Source organism: Enoplosus armatus, chromosome 3, assembly GCF_043641665.1.
Source record: "Enoplosus armatus isolate fEnoArm2 chromosome 3, fEnoArm2.hap1, whole genome shotgun sequence".
Taxonomy (NCBI): Eukaryota; Metazoa; Chordata; class Actinopteri; order Centrarchiformes; family Enoplosidae; genus Enoplosus; species Enoplosus armatus.
Genome location: NC_092182.1, coordinates 25,912,855 through 25,934,967, shown reverse-complemented (window position 1 = coordinate 25,934,967; position 22,113 = coordinate 25,912,855). Strand labels below are relative to the sequence as shown.

Below are 22,113 nucleotides of genomic sequence, written 5' to 3'. Positions count from 1 at the left end.
GTTTATGTCCGCCTTCCCGCAGCTTTGGCACAGAGAGCCAGTTTCCATGGCAACGGCTCTGATACCCCCCCCCCCCTCCCAAACCTACTGGCGAGGAGGCCGTTGAGCTCGCTGTGCGTGTCTATCTCTGTGTGTGTGTGTGTGTGTGTGTGTGTGTGTGTGTGTGTGTGTGTGTGTGTGTGTGTGTGTGTGTGTGTGTGTGTGTGTGTGTGTGTGTGTGTGTGTGTGTGTGTGTGTGTGATTCATTGAGATGATTCCTCATACCTGTGTGAGAAGCAGAGCCACTTATGCGCATCTGCATTGGCCTCACGACACAAGGCAGTCATACTCGCTCTCACCGCATAAAACAGCAGTTACAAAAAACACACATGCACCTGCTCCATGTCACGCATACGCCGGCCATACATCAGCATGACATGCAGACAAAAATACACATTCCACATGAGGATTTGCATGTAGACACAAACATGCGCAGACGTTACCCAGTCAGTCGTTCCACACTGGCCTGACCTGACGAGCTAGTCCCCCCCACACTGTGTGCTCCCCGTCCTCTGGTTTCTAAATACAGTCAAGAGCATCAGAAAGGGCCGCAGCCAGCTTTAGACCCTCTATCACCCGCTCTGCTTTGCTGTCATAGGAACCATGCAGTCGATTCTCTGACAACCTGAATCAAATACATGTGTGTACGAAGGTGTGTGTGTGTGTGGGGGGGGGATCAATGGCTTTGAAAAGCCTGTGTTGTTGCTATAGGCTCGCTGAAGAACGTCAGGCTACATCTTCATCAGCTGTATTCAGAGCTCAACCTTTCAGATTCAAAATTCCACATAATCGCAGTAATGAGCCGACGCTGGCTCGTTTTCAGGAACACAATCGCTTCCTTTGCCAAGTGCAAAAATGTGCTACAGTTTGTGGCGGTGACATTGGTACGGAAACATATGGACGGCGCACAGTCTTTCACGTTACGTACAGATGGACAGAGCCCACGAACAGCAGTGTGAAAAGGCAGTGCAGACGGCAGGCCGTGCTGTACATAGTACTGTATGTATATTAAACACTTTGACAGCTGGCGGTCGATACCTGTTTATGCATCTCGAGGCGAGGCTGCCAGTCCTGATTGGTTGATTGCTTTTTGTTTTTATGTATGGAGTTTATATACACGAGGCAGCACTCTGTATCATTAATTGATGAATTGTATGTGTGTTTAAGAATCAAAGCTGCAGCACATTTTGTACCATAGTGGATGGATGGATTTGTAACCACCATGTCAAGGTGGTGATTTGTTTTTCAGGCCTGATGTTTATTAGATATTGAGCCTTTTTTTTTGTAAAAAAAAAAAAAGGGCCACATATTTAACATATTTTTGGGATGCTACTATTGCTGCTACTCCACATGGTGAAAAGTGTGTTGACATGCACATTTACAGCGTAGTCGGGATGTGAATCAAACAGTCTGAACTTGCTGTCTGTATTCATTAGAAACATGTTGGATGCTTTGCTCTCCGTGGAGAACAACCTTGAGTTGTTTGTCAAAGCAAATGTCATACAGCACCCTATGTTTACAGGATAGACGGGGCTGTATTGTCATATGTTTCATAGTCTGCTGTGTGTAAATTGTGACTACAATTGCTTTGGGCGTTTTTGTCAGATCTAACTCTAAACTTTTAATTCAAAAGCCCTTACTTACTAAGTTTAGTGTCCCACCCAGAGGAGCCTGGTTTAATGATGCATGCTAGCACAGCAGGATGTCTACATTTCAGCATTATATGCCCCAGTTTAAAGAGTTTGATACATCAAGTGCTTCGATATTAATGTGTGCAGCTGCAAGAAGGGGGTGAGAAATTCTTCAGATACAGTATCTTGCATCATGATCCTCAATAAAAAATGTCATTTTCTGCCGCTGTGTGTGTTCCTCTTCTGTCTGAGCATTTATAAATCATATCCGTACAAGTGCAGCTAACAGTTACTTGGTGGTATTCCTGCAGAGTACAGAGGCCAACAAAAATACTACCAGACATATACGAGTCTTTGATTACTGTAAGGCTGACACAAACATTAACATGGCCTTTAATGTAAAGTGGATTTAATGTGGCTCGTGTTCAGTAGTTTGCACCAGAGTGAACTCTCTTTTAGTAGCCAAGTGTCCATCAGAGGCTTCAGTCGATGTAAATCCAACCCTCTCTGCTGTCTGATTCACTCACACACACACACACACACACACACACACACACACACACACACACACACACACACACACACACACACACACACACACACACACAGCTTATTGACTCCCCTGTCCTCGATACGACCTTCAGATGGGGGATAAAGGCACATTCCTTCTCTTCCTGACACTCTGTGGTCATTCAGTATTGATCGATTTAAAATATTGATAGTTTGGCTATCGTTTGATTGCTATTCTATCAATACTATTTTTTTTTGTGTTTAGTAGTTTAATAGTGTCGATTTCTTTCCTTTTCATGGTAGATGTTATAGGACTGGATTTAATTTTAATGTGGGTTTCATAATGTCAAAATCGCAGATTGTATTTTTTATTTAAGTTATTGGGGGAAAGGTAGCCACAGGTTTTCATACTTTCTCTAGCAGAGGTGGCAATTTACTGCAGTGGTCATACTGCACTTGCTTGGTAATGGAGTCCAAAACAAGGCCAGAAGAGCAGACTTTGCTTGGGAACCTCAGGGTGTTTTAGATTAGTTGGGAGGTAGTTTCAACATTATGATTCCCTTTCCAGCTTTTGTCTGGGAAACATCTACCCTACTGAAACGCACAAGACACTAGCTTCACACCAGTTCCTGCAAGATGTTTAATAGCTGACCCTTGGCTCTGACCTTCCTGTGGAGCTGCGAAGCTGAGACTGTTTCCCTGCAGGGATCAATCAGGTAGCACATTATTATTCATTATGAAGCAGGATTCATCATACACACACACCTGCATTCATACTTGCAGAGGAAAGTCTGAGCAGAACGCGCTCACCTTGGAAGTCTATAATGCTGTTCAATCTAGTCTTCTTGGTCAATGCTGCAGTCTTTAGTCAATTCAGTCTAATTCATTCAACAGTGCCCAAACAGAGAGCTGAAATAATTGCAAAACACAGGCATTAGTTACAGTGATTATAAAAATCACTGAAGGGAAAAGCTGGCTTTGTGATATAAATAATTAAATACATAAATGAAATATAAAGTAAACAGTAAACAGTACCCAGGGATGTGGACATCTCACCACAAATCTCCTGCTGCCATGAAATCTAGATGCCAAATAAAACCACAGCTAAATTAAACAATGGACTCGAACTTCATGTAAAGTGAAAAACAGAATAATAATAAGTCATAGATGACATAAGAGTAGCAGCAGCAAATCAAAACCAGGAATAATTGCTTTCTTAATGGCAACACCGTGTAGCGTTCATCCTGGTGCATTTTGGGAAACTGATGCAGCATTTAAGACAAGACAAGACGATGCAAAATATTTTATCCTGTAATTCTTACTGATCAATCACCGCTGTAACTATGATAATAAAAATGATATTTGTAATAATATTTAAGTTTCATTTTACAGTGTTGTCATTTAGGGGTGGGGGAAACAATCGATACAACATAGTATTGTGATGTTTTGTAAATTATTAATATTGTAAATACAACGTTGCTGAAGGGGCTGCATAACTTTTTTGTGTAAGTTGCATTGTTCAGTCATCCACACGTTGTATTATGTTCGACTGTAATACAAACAGTTCAGTTTGTCAGGTGCAACGTGTACGTTTTAACATTGGGTCTCAGCCGGGCCTCAGCAAGGGGCTTTGGATCTGAGTCTTAAGTCGCGTATCGAAAAAGCTGTTTCTGTGGTACACATTTCAGTGGCTGTAACAAAAAGAGGAAGTGATGAAAACTGGCTTCATGATGATGTAGCCAGTAGATCAGTGGTTGCAATGGTTCAAAAACTACAGAATTAATTACAAGCTGCATTTAACCTCCGTGGAATTGCAATCTTGCTGTACGTGACATGAAGTCACCAATGGATATTGAAGCATCTCTGCATTTTTGATTTAAATGGATAATACTATTTGCCCACATGCTACGCTGACCTCGAGGTCCACCTGCTTGTCATGAATATTTATGGCTGCAAGTATTTATGCAGACTAATTATAATATCTAGCCTATAATATCTAGTACTTAAGCTCTGCTTCCCACCTAATGTCTTTGAGCTGACAACCTGGTGTAAAAAACTGAAGTTCCCTTAGCCTGCATGTATCCTCCATTAGTGTGACAGATGTAGTCGTGGTGGAAATCCTCCATCTCACATCTACAGTACTGCGGCAGGACTTTCCTCATGGAGATGATGTAACAGGAAAGCAGCAGTAGAGCGAGCGTTTTAGCGTCTATACAACTTTTGCATCTGTTAGGCAGAGTGGAAGAACGCTGTGCCGCTGAAACACTTTGGAGGAGTTCAGGGGAATGGAGGTTGGATACTGTGGTTCAACGCTTCAGGATGAGGAGGTGGAAACAGTGATGTCACAGACTTCTCAGCGTCTCGGCCTACCATGATGTCTTTGTGGGTTGGTGAGGAAATTATGGATAATCCAAAGTAGATTTAAGCATCTCAAATAGAAGGAACATCTCTCTTGTATTTAAGCAAACAGAAGCAGTGTAGTGCTAGTGGGGTTTCCTGCACAATGGGAGGCCAGAACGAACAAAACATTCTTCAGTATGAGGTTGTGACGCGTATAGAGTAAGAGCACACATCATGTGTAGTTATCTGTTGTTATTTTCTGTTTTCATGTTGTAGTATCTGTTGTGCATGTGAAGAGTGGTGCTTAGCTGTAGTGCAGTATGACATGTTGCAGTCATATTGTGGTTAATTCTGATGTGTAAAAACTGGCCTCAGAACAGTATGACACATTTGACAGTCTCAACGTTTAGCCACAGTTGGCCTTCATTACATTACATTACATTACATTCATTTAGCTGACGCTTTTATCCAGAGCGACTTACAATAAGAACATTTCAACCATGTGGAGTGTCATGCAAATATATCAACTTCATCAAATATGCTGAACTGCTTCAAGTGCTCCATTGAGAAGCAATAAGACATAGAGATACATTTTTATGGGCAGTCTGAACAGATGAGTTTGTGTTCATTACTGCCCAAGCGTTGAGCTTTTTCTGGGAAAATTTCTCTGGTGTACAGGAAGTGATGAGTTTCAGGTTTCATGTTTTTTTTTTTTGGCAATGGATAAAAGAACAACAGTGTACTGAGCAGAGGCTGTAATATCTATTCTTAACTCTTTACTATACTACTGTCTGCTGGGGGGCTGTCCTTTACCGGATTCATGTGAAACACTTTCAGCGCAGTCATATGTGAAGCAGCACTGACGCAGGACACCACTCCTTCTGCTGTCTCACGCTGACACTCGCTGCACTGTGAGTAGAGGAGATGTTGAATCATCAGCCACAGACCTCCTTCAACCTGTCCTCCAACCTGCCGTCCTGCCCTCCATGAACTTTCATCATTGTCGTCATGGTTCAGCTGTTTAGGGTATGAACCAAAAAGCTGTACCGTCCTGGGCTTGGTGGAAGAATATGGTGTATATTAAGTTTTTAGTCACAGCATGATTCACACATCAAACAGCACGTGCCCAGAATGATGAACACGTGGGATTTTTTTTTTTTGTCACCATGTTTCGCTGTTTGCTGTGTATGACTCATGAAATCCTCAATTAGGCAAAAAAAAAAAGATAATTAAGAGCCCATGTCTCAACAATAACCTCTTTCTCACCCTCCATCCTTCTTTCTCTCACTCTTTTTCTCCCCTTTTAATTCCTCTCTCTCTTCCTCTTAATCCTTCTCAACAACTTTTATCTTCTAACTTTATCTTGCCTTTTGTTTTTGTTCATCCAGATGATGATATAATGGGATTTCCCCACAGTTCTTGGGTCTGATGATACTATCAGTTTAAATAAATATTTTATTCATGGTATGCTAAAACTGCATTAGAATTTGCATTTTAGCAATTTTGAATTTGTAGGATGCTGCAACCAAATAGTATTATTTATTATAGTATTATACTATTGGACCTAACAAGCTGTTCACACATTATCATCTTATGACGTTAATATGGCAAATATGTTATCCAGCACACATGAAGCAACATTAGCAAGCGCAGTCGTGTGTCTGGCCACGTATCGAATGTCCATTAGTCCAATTATCTTGTCTCCAGCTAATTGCTAAACTTGTCTGTCTGCCGCTTGGTGCTGGTCAAGAAGCGTACAGTCGGTTTTTAGAGCGTCTTTTTGAACGCAGCTGCCTGCTGCAGAGTCAGCTGATGATTCTCTGTGGGTTTGTCACTATGAGCGACTCTTTTCATATTACTCATAGTCATTGGATCCATTGTTAATATGAAAATATTGAATAGAAATGATAATAGTAATTCTGTATTAATAGTGAATTTTCAAATTAAAGCAATAATGGGCAGTACAAACAAATGAAAGCTGGTTGCTAATCAAGGCCTAATAAATAACATTGAGTGGGGGTGGAATTACTGGTATTATGACTCGCATAATATGCATTTCCACAGCAATAATTCCATTAGTCCAACAACAGAGTCATGTCACACTCGCCACTCTGTTGCTCTGAGTGTCTCTCTTTAACAGAAATTATGTTTTCATTCATTAATTAATCCATCAGTGTTAAATCACTCTCAGAGAAACTCAACACAGATGTTTCACATTAAAAGGCTGCCAGGAAGGAAAGGGGTTATTCCCTTTTAGCTGCTGGAAAGCTCTTAATGTGAAAGCAGGAAATGTTCATTGACAGTAGCTTAACAACAATTAGGAAAAAATTGGTAAAGTATCTTGAGCTATAATTAATTAGTGAATGAAAATGAGAACGTTATGATAATGATGAACTTGATTTATGTCACACGTTTCTTTTTCAGATGTTCACTGGTCTCCTGAAGCACACGCCACCTCCGGCCTCCGCTGCAGCAGCCTCCTCCTCTGCCTCGGACCAAAACAGCAACGCACAAACCACAGTTCCCACAATCCCACGGGGACACCTGGTCGTGGGCCCCAAGGACCAGCTCCGCCTCCTCACTCCCGTGGGCAGCACGGCGACGTCCAATCACTGCGTGGCGGCCGGGGCCCCTGCCGCTAAGCACTCCGGAGGAGCCCCGCGACCTCCTTCGTCCCTGAGCGAGGAGGATGATGGAGGAGGAGGAGGCAGGGTGAAGAAGAAACGAAAGAAAAAGGACAAGAGGGAACGGGAGAAAGGAGGAGGGGAGGGGGGGGACAGGGAAAGCAGCAAACCAAAGAAACGAAAGGAGGAGAAGGAGGCGATGGTGGTCACACTGAGGAAGAGCAAGGAGCCCAAGGAAGGCAAGGAGAGAAAGGAGCGCAGGACCAAGGGGAAGGAGGGCCGGAAAGTGAGCAGGACAGAGCTGAAGAATGTGGCAGGGGGGAAGACGGCAGGCGCCGCAGTGGCCCCCGGTCCAGCGCAGGTGCCTGTTAAGGTGCCTGGCAAAAGAGGAAGGAAACCGAAGGTCAAAGTCCTACCTCCTGTACCCACGAATCAAGGTACGCAGTTACAGTGGCTGGAGTGTGTTTTTACAGTGTGTGTGTGTGTGTGGGTCGTCTTTGTGGTGGGTGTTGGTGATGGTTTTTAAGTGGTTGTGTGTTGGAGTGGAGGCTGCGGGGCAGTTGTGTGGGAGGACGTTATCATATTCATTTAAACACAGAGTTCTGTTTCAGTTTCAGGTTGTGTTGAAACAATTAACTGATCAATTGATTAGTTGAAAACAGTTTTCAGAGTGGATTAATTTTTTACGCCATTTATGAAGCACTAAAACACAAATGTTCACTATTCTCAAATGTACTTTTCTCTGTTTTATAACCTTGTAAATTGCATATCTTTAGGTCTTTGACTGTTGGTGTGGGATATTGTGATGGCCATTTTTCATTATTTGTGTGTCTTTTGGTTGTGCATCTGATGTGTGTGTGTGTGTGTAGTGTGTTTGCGTCTTCCTTTGTGTTGTAGTCTCACAACAAGCATTGATGCTGCATCATTTCAGTACTAATTGGAAGGCACAGATGTCCTTAAATGTCCCCACAATCATGATCAGACATGTTGGGATAAATTATTATCTTATTATAATGTGATATTTGTATTTGATTAAGGCTGAGTATGCATGCTTGTGTGTGTGTGTGTGTGTGTGTATGTGTGTGCACACATTAGTGGGTGGTTGCAATAATATTAATTCAAAGCTGAAAACCAGATTTCTTGTGAATCAAAAAATTGATTTTAATTCATGTCTGAAGATGCCACTCCTCGTCATGAACCGTGATGATGTGGAATGTCATTAAAACACGTAGAATAATGAAATACATGAATTATATGTATTATTACATCAATTAAAAGCTTCAATGAAGTGCTGATAAGTGAGCAAAGGACATGGTCAAAGTGTCCTTTCATACAACAAGAGAGAATGATCAGATTTGCATAGTAACTGACATTTTCCCATATTTTCACTTTTTCAAGATAATCTCTTGAAATGCTTCTCAGTAGAGAATAGAGCCACTTCTTTCCTGTGTGCCTGCATACAGCTCTCCAGTATGTTCCAGTTAGGCCAGTAAACACATCAGAAATCCACATCAAAAACAATGTCTTTTACAGCACACTGGTGTGGAATTTTACTTTTTTCTCCCCAATGTCGAAAGGTCCCCAGAGGACGTTCATCACTGGCCTCCCATCTGAAAATTGTTAACAAAATTGTTTGTTAGATTGCACAACCGAGCCGGGGGCCCCTCTGCTGGGAATCAAGCCCAGGTGTCTGCAGGGAGGTTTTGCACCCTAGAGACGTCAGCATCCGTCACTATAACGACAAAATTACAGGAAAAATCAGCTCCAGCTCAAAAGTGGCTAAAGTCATGTTGTAAGTGTCATGAAGCCCCGAAGAGGATCTTGCTTTGACTCCCTCATGTTCATGTCCTGTCATGTTTTTCACTCCCCTACCCTCTAACAGCACCTCCTCCTACCCCAGGTCTCCACACTAAGGCCCCAGGGCAGGCCCACGGCAAGAACCATGGCCAGGCCAACAGCAAGACCCCAGCCCCCTCAGCGCCAAAACAGAGGGGCCGCAAACCCAGGTAAAGACGTTCTGACTGCAGATTTATAATGAGGGCGCACAATGGGAAAGAATTTAGAAGAAAGTAAGTGAAAGAGGAAAGAGGCTGTGCTGGAGACTGATGGAATGAGGCAAGCAAGAAAGAGCAAAGCGGCAGTAAACCTGTCATCCCCAACAAATTATGCAGTTCTTCTCTGGGCAACTCCGTAACAAGTATTTCACTTAAAGGCTATATTTAGTTGGTTTTTTTTTTTTTCCTTTATGGCGGAGTTAGAAAAGATAGGAAGAAGAGTTTTATTCAGACCCAGGGCAGCATGGATACCTCCTCAACAAGATGGCCTGCTGGAGTGAAGCTTGGATTTAGTCATTTTGGAAATGTGCAAGAATGAAATGGCTCCCCGATTTTTGGAAATTGGATGTTGCATGGGATGGATAAACAAACAAATAGACGAGGGCTACACTGGAAACAGAGAGGAATAAAGCTGAAAAAGGCTTTCTTCTGCATCCTATTCACTCATTAAAGCTAATAAGCTAAGAAAGAGCTAATCTATAAACATGCTGTATATATCTGATCCGGACACATTTATGACACACTTTTCTAATCACAGTGGTCTCTGTGTTCAGGATTGCACTCAAATTATTAGTCTAACCTTAACCACGGCAAGCGTTTATGTAACCTGTAACTAGAGCTGCAACAATTAATTGATTTGTTGATTGACTATTAATCGTTAAAAATGCAAATTCCCTGGTTGTAGCTTCTTAAATGTGAGGCTTTTTTGACCTGTGTGATAGTGAACTGAACATCTTTGGGTTTTTGGACATTTGATCGAATAAAACAAGCTGAATGGATACATCACTATTTTCCGACATTTTGTTGTAGACCAAACATTTCACTGAAAAAATGATCTGCACATTAATCCGATAATAATCATTAGTTGCAATCCTGTCTGTGATCATTTTCAACTACACACCAAAAGGTAACCATCTCAAGGCTCATACCTCAACATAACTTTTAAAATATAATCTCATGCCTAAACTCAAAGCAGTCACAGCACGTCTGCTGGTGTTTCTGAACCAATCGAGATCCATAATATCAACAGATAATAGTTAATTTTTGATGTGTCTTCCACAGCCTCACCTCGGTAGCAGAGTTTGGCTGTTCCTCACCCAGTTTTAAGCCTCCTACACAGCTGTTTCTGTTTCAGTTAATGACTGTGTTTCAACCTACATGTGAAATCGATGATCATTAGCACCTGTTTGGTACAATTGGTTGATCATACACCTGACTATAATCCTACAAAACCCCTGACTTTGTGCAAGTATACCTATAAGAATTGATGCTGGTTTGAAGGCAAAGGGCAGTAACACCAAATATTGATTTGATTTAGATTTTTCTTTCGTTCGCTCACTTTGCATTTTGTAAACTGATTAAAAAAACCCCAATTATTATTTATATTTTTGAAAGCATTCTTAGTTTACAGCATTTTTTCACACCTGCCTAAAACTTTTACACAGTACTGTATATCTGTGTGTGTCTCTGGGTTGTTGCTGTTCTCCAAAATAGAATTGGTATTTCTTTTGCATTAAGCGACAACACGCACACAAAGAAGTAAACTATCTCTCTGACAACTCTGATACAAACGGACATCCTGACTTCCTGAACTCCATAAATAAATAAATTCTAGAGCGATAGATGTGTCAGGGCAGGATACCAGTTGTGTTGTGGCTGAGAGTCTGAATTCACAAAGAAACAAAGTTGACAAAGGGGTATGAAACCATATTGTGGAAGAGAGGAAGGAGACTGATATGAAAGAAAGAAAGAAAGAAAGTCAATATTCTCTGATGTAAGTAGAGAGATAAACTGTAAGTAGAGTTTCATGATTGAAAGAATGGGAAGTGGAGAAAGGGAAAGACGTTAGAAATAAAGCGCGAATAAATGGTGGAAGAGAGAAGACATGAGTCACTGATGTGAAGTTCAGAAAGGCAAGAGAGAGACGGAGAGAGAAAAGTTGGCAATGAGTGTTAGAGGGAGAGAAGCAGCCCCGACAAGAATCAAAAGGGATGAAGGTAATGGAGAGAAGCGAGATAACAGTCGCTGCTGTGAAAGAGAACGAAGAGAGGGGGAGAGAGAGAGAGATGGGTTAAGAGAGGATGAGAAAAGATGAAAAGCAACAGAGGTAATGATATGAAAGGAAAGAGCACAGATGAGACAGAAGGAGAGGAGGAAAATGGATAAAAATGAGGAGAAAAGAGCCTTGGATGTCAGGAGGAGGAGGAGGACTTGTGAACTTCATTGACTCGAGGTCATTTCTAGGTCAGGCTCTGGTATCAGGTCATGTTTTGTCAGGATAACACCAGTCACAAGAAGATTAGAAAGTCCTCATGTGGTGCAGTTTTAATTCCATCTTAATCTGTTGCTTTGTCCTTTCTCGCTGCTCACTTTGGCAGAGTTTTAGTGCGAGAGAGATTAACTGGGGCAGGAGATTCATCTCTTTTTGCCCCTCTGACCGCAGTCGCCTGTGCAGTCCTAAATTCACAAGTCGCTCACACGCCTGCTTCATTCTTTAAAAGAACAATATGACTTCTAAGGGGTCGATGGTTACACCCGAAGGTCAGTGGTAGAGGAAACTAAGTAATCAGCCACAGTTAATTAGTGAGTTCCTGGTGTCAATTTCCCATCATTTTTAAATTTTGACAGTCTGATAAATAGCAACTTAAAGATGTAGCCGCATCGACTGTACTACAAAGCCCGACAGGTGTCACGGAGAAAAATAAATGTCCCCATGAGTTTGTAATTTGCTCTCAAATTAATATTATTAGCCCCAAACGAGACATTCAGATTGAATTCTCTGTGGCCTGACGGCTCTCATTGTTTCATTTGCGCTGCAGTAACTGCATGCATTAAGTAATTCAGAAGCACTAGTGACAAAATTTCTATTATTTTCAGTTCCGTACCTGATATTTTAGTAGATATTTAGTATATTTACTTCACGCAATATCCACAAATATCTGCGAGGAAAAAAAATCTAAATAATTGCGCGTCTGTATTTTGCAAGTTAAAGCGAATGGCTTTATGGTAATATGCGAGACATTAGGAATGTATATCAGCATCAAGAACAAAAGTGGTCTGCAGTCTTTGGCAGGATACAGTAAATGCATGATGGAGTCCAGATGGGACCATTAATGTGTTGTCCTTTTCTAAAAGCTTTTGGAAAAATGTTCACCATATTGGTCACTGTACATGTTGGTGCAGATCCAGCAGTGAGTGAGCATGAGCTAACTAGTTGTGGGCAGTTGCAAATGAGAACACTACTACTCATTTTAAGTGTTATTGTATACGTAATACTGTGGCTTAGCAGTAAGGTGAGTGGAGCTACAGTTGTCTCTCGGTGACGGCGGTCTCATGAATGGGTCGAATGCATGTTCAGCGAGTCATAAGGTATGTGGATCTCCTGTGTAGAAGGTGGTGTAGAAGGTGGTGTAGAAGGTGGTGTAGAAGGTGGTGTAGATGCTTGTGCATTTGGGTCACACTTTCACAGTGATTTCCATCCAGCGGACAGCACCTTTCTCTTTCTGTGAAATGTTGAAATATTTCCAACTTGTCTTGCCCACGAGCGCATAAATCTTTATTTATTGTTTTTATCAATTGTGATTTGGGGTGAGCAGCTAACCCCTCCCCCATCGTACTTCATTAGTTCATGGGTCTGAGTAGCTAGTGGATGATATCCTAGGTTAGAGGTGTGTGTTTCGATGTCAGCTGGCAAAACCCTTTTCACATTTTCAGAAATGCGCTGTTGAGGTTTAAGTGGCTGGAAACTTTTCTCTTCTCCCTCCTCCTCCTCCTCCTCCTCCTCCTCCTCCACCTCTTCATCAGCTCTCTACAATTGAATGGAGATATCCCTCTTGTTTTCGAGAGACGCCATGCTCACTATATCACGTCCACTTTCTAGAAATCAAATAAAATCCCTGAATGATTCCATCCAATGCCTCCCAAAATGATACGTTGCTCCCTTGTTTCACATAACCGAAGCTGAAGACGCTCTAACTGCCACATCATTGTCTTTAAGAAAATAATCAGATTTTGCCACAAGAATGCAAATTAGTTATTAGATCAGCAAATCCATAGAGCAGTTAAGCTGAGAGGCACCCTGCTTTTTTCATTCAGCTCCCTGCTCTGATTTTCACAACCAGTCTGGGGATTCAAACTGGCGGCCTTCTGGTCCAAAGTGTGCCCCAATCCTGTGGCCAGGATTTCACCAGCTGGTTGGTCTCAGTGATCGGCCAGTGGTTGTCCTTTGCCTTGGTGATCAGGAAATAATAGTACTCAGAGAGATTGAACAAAGAGAGGATGAATTATTTGTACAAGATATGACTGTCTCAACTGGCCCTCTACAAACCCTCAGGGAGCGTCGAGTTTCCAGCCTCTGGCTTTGTGAGAAAACGCTGCCGCAGGCTACTAGAGCTGCTAATTACTCATCAGAATTCCTCTCCTCCCAGAAATCCTGGCGCAGCGCCGGTGGAGAAGAAGAAGAAGGGAAAGAGGAGAAACCAGGAGCCGGCTGTCCAGGAGGGGGCGGAGAGTGACGACACTACCTCAATGTCAGCCCTCAACATGGGTGGAGAGGACAGCCAAGACCCCCTGGATAACGCGGTGAGTGGACAGAAAGACTGGATGGACCCTGGACACGGCGGGGCTCATGGAATGACTGGTGTAATTTGAAATCATAATTTAGACGAGTTGTTAAAGGTGATATTTTAACTCTGGCAAATCATTACAGCTTTTGTTAGAGTTTTACATGAGAACTGTTGTGAACAAAGTAGACCGTCGCCAGAAACATGAAATGTCACGGGACAGATCACTTCTAACATGTCACATGTGACAAGTAGCAACATCCTCTTTGCGACAGAAAGCAGCAATTCACCCCAATATCTCATTGTAATATTATCTCCATTTCTCCACTTCTGAATTGACCTTTCTTATCTCACCTTCCTCTCTCTCTTTTTTCTCTCTATCCATCTGTCTTTAGAAGCGGCGTTCAGGACGTCAGGTCAAGAGGAGGAAGTATAACGAGGATTTGGACTTTAAGGTGGTAGATGATGATGGAGAGACTATCGCAGTCCTTGGAGCCGGTCGCATCTCAGCGCTCAACGCCACGGCTCTGGCATGGCAGGCTGAGGTAAGGAAGGACACGACTACCTCTCTTTGTTGCTGTTTTGTTTCTTTCTTTTCTTCTCTCTTCCTTTTTTCTCTTTATTTCAGTTTCTCGTGCCACGTATCGTCGTTTTTAAAATGCACAAGTAATATAATACTGCAACGATAATATCCAGGTACTTCGTGAAGGTTATAATGTTCAGTTTTTGTTGGTTTTCATTCAGTTTTACGGTCAGTTTGGAGGCTGTAGTTCACGCTGCTGTTGGATTGTGTTGCCTCATTGATATGAACATGGTGGACAACCTATTACCTCTCAGTGTGAATAAATGATCCAATAATTATAGGCAAGATTTTTGTGTGATACACACTTTGCGTTCTGTGAAGGCTTTATTACATTGCTGCTGTGTGAACACAAACTCTGTGAACTGCCGTTCATCCTTGTAGGCTGCTAATCGTTTCTGTCTTTCTCTCCCTCAGGAGCCACCTGAGGACGAGGCCAACATCATTGAGAAAATTCTGTCTGTCAGAACAGGGAAGAAAGAGGTGAAGAAGAAAGAACTCATACACACACACACACACACTAAAATTTCATGAATGAATGAAATGTTTTTTGCGGATTATAAATGTATTATGTTGTATTTCCCCTCACTCTGAAATCTACTCTCCTGCGGCTCTCCATATATTTATTTCTCCTTCATTTAATCTCTCCTTTTCTCTCTCTCCACAGACTTCATCATCAGAGGACCAAGCGGAGGAGACGGAGGAGTTTTATGTCAAGTACAGAAATTTGTGAGTCTCTCTTTATCATTTACATATGCTGGCATTTTATGTGCTGAATATTTAGCGGACAGCCTAAAGGATCTATATTTGTCCAGGCACATTGTGTCAAGTGCAGCTTTGTGTTGGCAGAATGTGAACAGGGAGGACTTTTTCTTGCCTATATTGTGCTAATTGGGGGCCAAGAGGCACGTGTGGAGGGAGGGTCCAAACCAGTGGTGCACTGCTATCCTGATGTCAGCTCATTGCTTGTAATTGCATTTTCTGTTGCCATTTACTGCCCACCTGCTCAGACCAGGTGAACCGGTCCAGTGGTGTTTTATCCTCCCCAATTACTCACCGCACATGAGGCAGGCAGAGAATGTGTCAGCTATGGATTTCCTGAGCCGATCCTAAAGACCAGTATCGGTTTTAGCCATGCTGTCGCCTCGGCTCGAGGGGTGGCAATGGCGATGTCTGTCGGTCCACCACTTTGGTCCAGACTGAAATATCTCAACAACTATTAGATGATGACATATATTTAGACAAAGGCGGAGCTGCTTCTTTAGGTGAGGATCAAAGAAACGTCCTAAAAATCAGCCCTGGTGAATCCTGGGTGTTAAAACCCTCATGATTGATGAAAACCTTTTCAGGAGTGTCTTGTTAGAGCTGCTTAGTTGATAGTTTTTATGACATTGATTTCTCCCGGGGAAGTTGGCTTTGCACACATGGGCTGTGTTTTCGCGTTGCTCTTTTCTCCAGAGTCGGTAAAGCGCCTCTCAGCAGTAGCTGTTGAGGGAGAGCAGAGAGTTTTTCATCATCCCTCCGTGGCTCCGTTCTTCCAGCCAGTCTGGGGGTCTCTGGAGACCCTCCTGTTTGTTCCAGCACTTTGTATCTTTAAGAAAGGTCCTACATAGATATGCCGTCATTATTATGATCGTAATTTATTCTCAGGGGTGATGAATAAAACATAGAGAGTTTGCTTCAGTTCAATCAAACTGAATGGATGTGAAGGCTTTACTTCTCCATGACTTTATTTAGAATAATGTATCCACAAATTATTAAGTGCCCCAAGTATAATATTTGTAGTGTAAAAATCATTATTATACATTTAGTATTATTATTATTATTATAGCAGTTTAGTAACTGCATGGTGCACATACTATACACTGAGCACTGCAGTGACATGTCTGTCTGTCCATTCATTGATCCTGGTTTATGGATTGAATCATGTATGTCAAACTGTAGCCATAGTAACAACATTTGCTCTGCTTTCTTTTCCGTGGACTAATGATTAGGGAATTCTTTGTCAGTGCATGTATCACAGAGTGAGACTTCCTGTCAGCTTCAGTGGTGTATGGTGCATGAAGATAAAAATCACACACCATCAGGGCTCCTGCTTAAAAACAATATTGATGTCGAATGTCTTGTCTGGCCCGTCACAAGGATCACATTCATTTGTTTTGCTTTGTGTCATCGGCTCTTTACGTTTTCGTACGATTGTATTTTGATCCACCAAATACTATTACAGGCTTTGAGACAGTTACTTTTCTTATGATCTTATTTTAATTCACTTTCATGACCTGATTATTCAGCTATGCAGCACCTTGGCGGAATAATGGCCTCAGGATATTTTGTGCACGTTGACAACAAGCTTGTTTGGAGCTTATTAATCTGGTTTGTTGGCCAAGGTGAGAACAATGCAAGTTGAACTCTGACAGGACTAAAAAAAAAGACTAGTGTGGTGCTCTTCTGTGTTTGATGCGAGAGCTACAGGACTGATTTGTTTACGTCCCTTTGTTGACAGTTCTCCTTGTGCACGGGGCTTTATATTGGGTTGATTGTGGAGAGAGTCGTGGTGTGATTGGTTTTGATTTTTTTGATGGGTATTTATTCTTGTGGTGAACAATTGTATTGATTTTTATAATATACAAACAAAATACATATGCTTAACAAAATGAAAGCTGCATTGATTCTTTTGTTATGTGTTATTTTAGTTCCTACCTACATTGCAAGTGGGCCACTCTGGAAGAGCTGGAGAAAGATCCCAGAATCCACCAGAAGATTAAACGCTTCAGGACCAAACAGGCCCAGATGAAACACCTGTTCACCGAGGTAACCGCCAATCCACCATCGTCTGCTGTTTATTGTCCGTGTCTACTGTTTGGATTGAAGGCTAATCTTCTCCTTTTGAGTCATGCCGGGCAAATTTGTATTTTATAATCTAGCAAAGCCATTACCAAAGCCATTTTGCCCGTCGCAAAGTGATTAGGAAAATGTAAACGGGATTACTTCAGGTGTGTAATGAATGGCCCACACTGCCTGATAATTCACAACACGTTCGTCCGGCGTTGGAAGTGCTATAAAGGTCAAGAGGTTAACTGCAGCATGCTGTAACCAAGGCAACACCTTGACATAGAAGCATAATTTGGCCTTAAATGCATAATTTCAACTTCATTGTAGCGGACCTGGTCAGACTTCATTATTGGCCTCTATCAAAGCTTTTCAGAACAAATGTTGAGAGGTAAGCGACGGCAGGAAAGTAGCGCTATTCTCTCAGCTGAGCTCATGGAGGATGTGGCTCTGATGTTGACAAATGTCAAGTCAATTGTTGTCTTTACAAACCACAGAGGGGGCGTCCTTTGTTTCAAGGTGGACAGACAGCGGTACAATAGAAAGAAATAGCAGTGGTAGAATTACAATATGGAGAAACTGTTAGATAGATAAGAAATAACCAACGTGGGTTGTTTTTGTGGTAATTATACAGCTTTTTGCTTATTGTTATGTGTCTCTCTCTCTCTCTCTCTCCTTCTCCCTTGTCCAGCCCGATGAGGACTTATTTAACCCAGACTACGTAGAGGTGGACAGAGTGCTGGAGGTGGCTGTTACCACAGACACTGAGACTGGAGAGGTGGGTAACACATAAACACAGACACACTCTCATAGCAGTGTTTGGTTTGAAAGCAGTTATTACTGAAGGTCCTCAGTGTGGGGGTACACTCTTAGTCCTGTGACACACACACACACTTACACACCATGTTGTTTCTGTATGTTGTTGTAGGAGGTGACCCATTACCTTGTGAAGTGGTGCAGTCTCTCGTACGAGGAGGCGACGTGGGAGCTGCAGGAGGACTTGGACCCAGAGAAGATCAAAGAGTTTGAGGAGATCCAGAAACTGCCAGCAGACCTCAGACACATGGTGAGTGGAAACATAACAGAAGACGAGTAAAAGTGAGAAGAGAAAAACTGCAATTTGATGCAATGTTTTGACGTCGAGGAGAAATATTCAGTTAAATTCTGCGAAAAAATCAGAGCATCAATACAAGTTCAGTTTCAGGGAGAGAATGGCAACTTTCAGATCTTTATAAGCTGAGAAACGTGTAGAACTTTTGTGGCACATTTTAACTCTTTTTTTTAAAATACTATATAAATAAAGTTGTGATTATTATACACCTACACACTTAACTGTAAAGAGTGAATGAAAGAAAATATCTATCTTTCTATCTTCATCTATAAAGTGGCAAAGTATTGTTAGCAGGGGGAGAAGCTGCAGTAACATTAGCTTGGAGCAGTTAACATTACATTTGCCATGTAAATATGCTGATGTATGACTTCTTATTTCTGTAAGTGGACTTAATTTTTCTGGCTCCAGTGCAGGCAGATGACTTCTTTATTCTTAATACCACCTAAAAGCTCTGATTGGCTCTGTTGCTTTTCCAGCCGGGGAAGCCGCTGTCAAAGAGCACATCACCAGACCGATTGAATTGCTGAAAAGATGGAGATGTGGGTGGTGATTCAGATGCCTGGAACTAGACCATCTTAGATAAATAGTGAGCAAAAACATTTGCATTTTGAGTTGGTGGGCAGATGTAAAAAGAAATCTTAATCTTTCATCTCCAACCCTCCCTGCAGAACAGACCTTTTTCAGCCCACATCTCTTCAACCTCTCTCCCTTAAATTCACCACCTTGGCCTTGTTTTCTTTTTCGGTGCTAATGAGTGCAAACGCAATCGGTGCTGTGAGGCTTTCTTTCCTCTCAAGCTGGACTTCTGCACCATCAGGTCTGGGTTTGTGTTTGCTTTTGGAGGTGACATTGAGATTTTAAAACCCTCACAATCAAATCCATGTATCCACGACATCCTCTGTTCTGTGACTCTGGCCATCATTATGAAGCCCAGACAACAAAGGAGAGGCCGTTTAATGTGAGCAGAACGGAGAGATGTATTTTGTGCCAGTCATGAGTCTCCTGACCTGTCTAACAGTACATTTACTTTGCTGGATGTTGAATGCAAAATTGCTGCTTAAATAGCAGCAATTTTCTAGAGTCTCTCTCCACTCCTGGTAGACGCAGCAGTGAGACCTGAGCAAATTATTCTTGCTCTTTAGTCATTATTCATTTCAAAACTAGTATTATCACTTATTACACCCTGGAAGCAACAACTACTTACTTTATTATTTGTCCATTCAACCTCCAAAAACAGAGACGGAGTCTTCTCTTACCTTTGAAAATTGGGACAGCTCATTCACCTCCTTTCTGATGTATCAGGGGGAATCAAATAGTTTTAATATGTGATATTCTCCCAGTTCTTTTGTTGGATAAAATCTATTTAGTGTGGCTGATTCCATCCAGAAAAAGGAACCCTCTCACATCATTTCTAATCGTCAGTTAGTGTTCATAGTTTTTTAAATAATCCAACTTAAACCTGACAGATGGCAGCAAACGTTTGCATTTCCATTTTGTTTGGTTATCATTACTGAAAGTGAAACGGTAAGTTGTGAAACCACTTGGAAAAATAGTACTGCAGAAGAGAAAGAACAATGTGTGTGTGTGTGTGTTCATTTTGCAGGAGCGTCCTCCTCCAGACAAATGGCAGAAGTTGGAGCGCTCCAGAGATTACCGGAATGGAAACCAACTCAGAGAATACCAGTTGGAGGGAATGAACTGGTTACTGTTCAACTGGTACAACAGGTGAATACTGCACACACACACACACACACACTGGAACCAGTCAAAGTAATTAAATTGGTTGAGGCAGTGTAAGAAATAAAAATAGGTGTTAAATGTGTTAAATCTGTCTGAGGTTGAAGGGAGACGAATAGAGATGACTCAGAACTTGACCCAGAAATATCTCAAGTATTCAGAATGACATTAAACACACATACCTGTAACAGCTGCGAGGACCTTCACTGACTTCATTCTATAAAGTCTATTTCATTCCATAAATCCTAACTACCCGAGACTAAAGTCAGCCCTCCGTCTAACACCTGTAAAAGCTGAGAAAGTACGAGTCGGACTCCTTCTCTCCAGGCAGATTATGAAGTCTTTTCAAGGGTAGGCTCACATTCTGTTTTTGTGAACCTTTAACGCCCATATGTTCGTTGAAAGAGTTCCTGGGTTGCTCTAATTGTCCGCCTTGTCCAAACTGACTACAAAGAGATCCTTTAGGAAAGCAGGTGACAAAATCCACAGCCCCTGTTCTGTGTGATGCATTTTAAAGTTCAGCTGAAGCAAATATGAAGCTTCACCTGTCTTGAGTTTGTCAAATCAAGTGTGTATCTTCCAAAGTCAGTTCCCTCTTCGTCTCAACGGACATTGAGCCAAGCTGGTACGAAAAAGATTGGAACTTTGGAAAATACTGGCTTGATTTGTCTAATTCTGAGTGATGAAGCCTTAATATAGCTTCACATAAACTATTGGAATGTATTTTTGCACAGACTTGAGGTCTGTGCATTTTGTCGATACACAGAAATAACACAGTATTTTATCACTTACAATGAAAACGATCTCTGTGAGGCCGGTATAGACAGGAGCAACAATTACAGAGCACAAAAACTACGTACAACCAGTCAACCTGTCGAAGCTGCACCCTTTTATCTTTTCTGTTCCATCAACATGTTATATTAAGCGAGGAGCAAACAAACCATTAACATACAAAAAACACAGACCAATAACAAAATACAAAAAAAAAATCCCTGTAGGATATCTGCAGAAAGCCATTTTAAAATGTCAGAATTCCACTTTACTGTTTTCTGTTCAGATATGTCCATAAATTCACATTTTAATAAGGAACAACTGCTTTTCTTGAAACTTCTGCTACTCATTTGTGCAGAGAAAGATGCAGAGTTCATATAGATATATCACCCATATGTTACGAGACAAGACAAGTATGTTTACACAAACAGTACTGGACTAATTAGTTTAGCTGTAGTAGTAATTAGCATGAGTGGATGTATTGCTTGTATTTTGGGATCATGGCAGAACGTCAGGCTCCCTCTGCCCCCTCCTGCTCTCTCACACTGTCGCTGTTTTTCTTTCTAGAAAAAACTGCATACTGGCAGATGAGATGGGTTTGGGAAAAACCATCCAGTCCATCACCTTTCTGTACGAGATCTTCAGCATGGGGATCCGCGGCCCCTTCCTCATCATCGCCCCCCTGTCCACCATCACCAACTGGGAGAGGGAGTTTCGCACGTGGACGCACATGAACGTCATCGTGTATCACGGCTCGCAGATCAGCCGGCAGATGATCCTGCAGTACGAGATGTTTTACAGAGACCCACAGGTAACGTTTGACTGTATGAATTATTATCAGTCTGTGCGTATTAGGCATGGCCTGTCATCGAAGGAGTCAGCTGGGTGACGATTTTATAAAAAGAGCGAAGGTAGAAGGTGTGTGTTCATCTGGGTGAGAACCACATACCACATGAAGGGACATTCAGCTGCTGCTGACTTCTTTAAAGGAAATATTCCCCACATATCCGGTTACTCTGTAGTGAATCTGTGATGTAACACGTGTTCTGTGAGTGTGTGTGTGTGTGTGTGTGTGTGTGTGTGTGTGTGTGTGTGTGTGTGTGTGTGTGTGTGTGTGTGTGTGTGTGTGTGTGTGTCACAGATTAGTCTGAAAATGAATCTAGCACAATTCTGATAATCAATTAATCTCTTTGAAGTCATTTATTTAACATTTTCAGATGTGAGGATTTGTTGCTTTTCTGTGTTTTTATATAATTGTAAATTGAATATCTGAGTTCTTGACTGTTGGAATGACAAAACATGCAGTATGAAGACGGCTCTGGGAT

General features: G+C 41.9%; 1 protein-coding gene across 1 annotated transcript in view; it reads left to right on the top strand.

The window, feature by feature from the left end:
- The window catches only part of chd6 (chromodomain helicase DNA binding protein 6), a 79,909-nt gene that overhangs the window by 29,818 nt on the left and 27,978 nt on the right, over window positions 1-22,113 (top strand). Inside the window, exons 3-13 of the mRNA XM_070903460.1 lie at window positions 6,945-7,581; window positions 9,027-9,150; window positions 13,626-13,779; window positions 14,156-14,305; window positions 14,758-14,823; window positions 15,008-15,069; window positions 17,034-17,151; window positions 17,861-17,947; window positions 18,098-18,235; window positions 19,884-20,005; window positions 21,356-21,599. Coding sequence (XP_070759561.1) covers window positions 6,945-7,581; window positions 9,027-9,150; window positions 13,626-13,779; window positions 14,156-14,305; window positions 14,758-14,823; window positions 15,008-15,069; window positions 17,034-17,151; window positions 17,861-17,947; window positions 18,098-18,235; window positions 19,884-20,005; window positions 21,356-21,599 — 1,902 coding nt within the window. The remainder of the gene's footprint in view (window positions 1-6,944; window positions 7,582-9,026; window positions 9,151-13,625; window positions 13,780-14,155; window positions 14,306-14,757; window positions 14,824-15,007; window positions 15,070-17,033; window positions 17,152-17,860; window positions 17,948-18,097; window positions 18,236-19,883; window positions 20,006-21,355; window positions 21,600-22,113) is intronic.